General features: G+C 70.2%; 1 protein-coding gene across 1 annotated transcript in view; it reads right to left on the reverse strand.

Annotated features, from left to right (window-relative positions):
* KIRREL1 (kirre like nephrin family adhesion molecule 1) overlaps positions 1-895 on the reverse strand; it is a 9,086-nt gene extending 8,191 nt beyond the window's left edge. The window contains 1 exon segment of the mRNA XM_068174745.1: positions 784-895. Within this exon segment, the coding sequence (XP_068030846.1) occupies positions 784-895 (112 nt within the window).
* Between the last annotated feature and the right edge of the window lie 427 nt (positions 896-1,322).

Raw genomic sequence — 1,322 nt, forward strand, 5'->3', positions numbered from 1 at the left:
ATGGAACGGCACGGGACGGCATGGAACGGCACGGGATGGCACGGGATGGTACGGGATGGCACGGGATGGCACCACTCTGCCTCCCCAGCCCGCTCCTCTCCCCCTGAATCCCGGGAAATCCACAGGCTCCGGGAGCCTCCTGCTTTTGAGCCCGAAAATAAAACCCCCGGCGGCTCCAAAAATCCCCCAAAATCCCCCGTGTGGGGGTGTCCGCTCCTCTTCCCGGCATCCAGGATCCTGGGATCTCCGGGATTGGAACCCCGGGATCCCCGGGATGGGGAACCCCAAGATCTCCGGGATGGGAACCCCGGGATCCCCGAGATGGGGAACCCCAAGATCTCCGGGATGGGAACCCCGGGATCCGGGACGGGGCACCCCCCCCAAATCCATGGGCTGGGACACGCTGGGATCCTCAGAGTCCCCGGAATAAACCCCGGGACGGGGCCCCGCCAGCCTCGTGCTCCCTCCCCTGCCGATTTTTGGGGACAGCCACCGCTCCGGGCCACCCCGGGGTGCCCCGGTGCCACCCACGGCCGGGAGGGAGGGCGGAGGGCTGCGGGAATTTTGGGGGAAGATGAAGGAAAAGCGGGGGATGGAGCGGGAGATCAAAGAGGGGAAGGTGCCGGGAGAGGCGGCTGGGAGCGGCGGGGGGACCCGCGGCCCGCGGGCACCGCGCTGGCACCGGCCCAGCCGGGAGCGGGCTGCATTTTGGGGGAGATCGAGGGGAAAACGGGCACTGGGATGGCACCGGGATTTTGGGGAAAGCGGGCACCGAGCTGGCACCGCTGTCGTGCCCTGCGCCATCCGTGCCACCGTTCCCAGTGTCACTGTCCTCTGCCCGGCCAAATTCCAACCCGAACTGGCACTGGTGGCACCCGCCCCGGCGTGCCGCCATCCCTTTGTCCCCCACACATTGTCCCCAACCCCGAAACGGCAGCGCCGGGTCCCCGCAGTGCCAGTGCCACCACTCCAGTGCCACCTCCCAGTGCCACCTCCCAGTGCCACCCCTCCAGTGCCACCTCCAGAGCCACCTCCCAGTGCCACCCCCCCAGTGCCACCTCCCAGCGCCAGCCGCAGGGACAAACCGCTGCCGGGGCTGGTGGCGATTGTCACAGCCGGTGCCCACCTCCTGCCACTGTCCCCGTCCCTCCTCCCCCGGCAGGGACCGGCGTGGGGGGTGGGTGGCGGTGCCACCCCTGCGGTGTCGGCGGGCGGTGGCCGCGCTGGTGGCCCGGGCTGCTTTGGCCGCGGCGGGCGCGGGGGGGTGGCGGCGACAGCGCTCCGAGGTGACACTGCTGCGAGGTGACACTGCGCCGAGGTGA

The sequence above is a fragment of the Anomalospiza imberbis genome, chromosome 29 (assembly GCF_031753505.1).
Source record: "Anomalospiza imberbis isolate Cuckoo-Finch-1a 21T00152 chromosome 29, ASM3175350v1, whole genome shotgun sequence".
NCBI lineage: Eukaryota > Metazoa > Chordata > Aves > Passeriformes > Viduidae > Anomalospiza > Anomalospiza imberbis.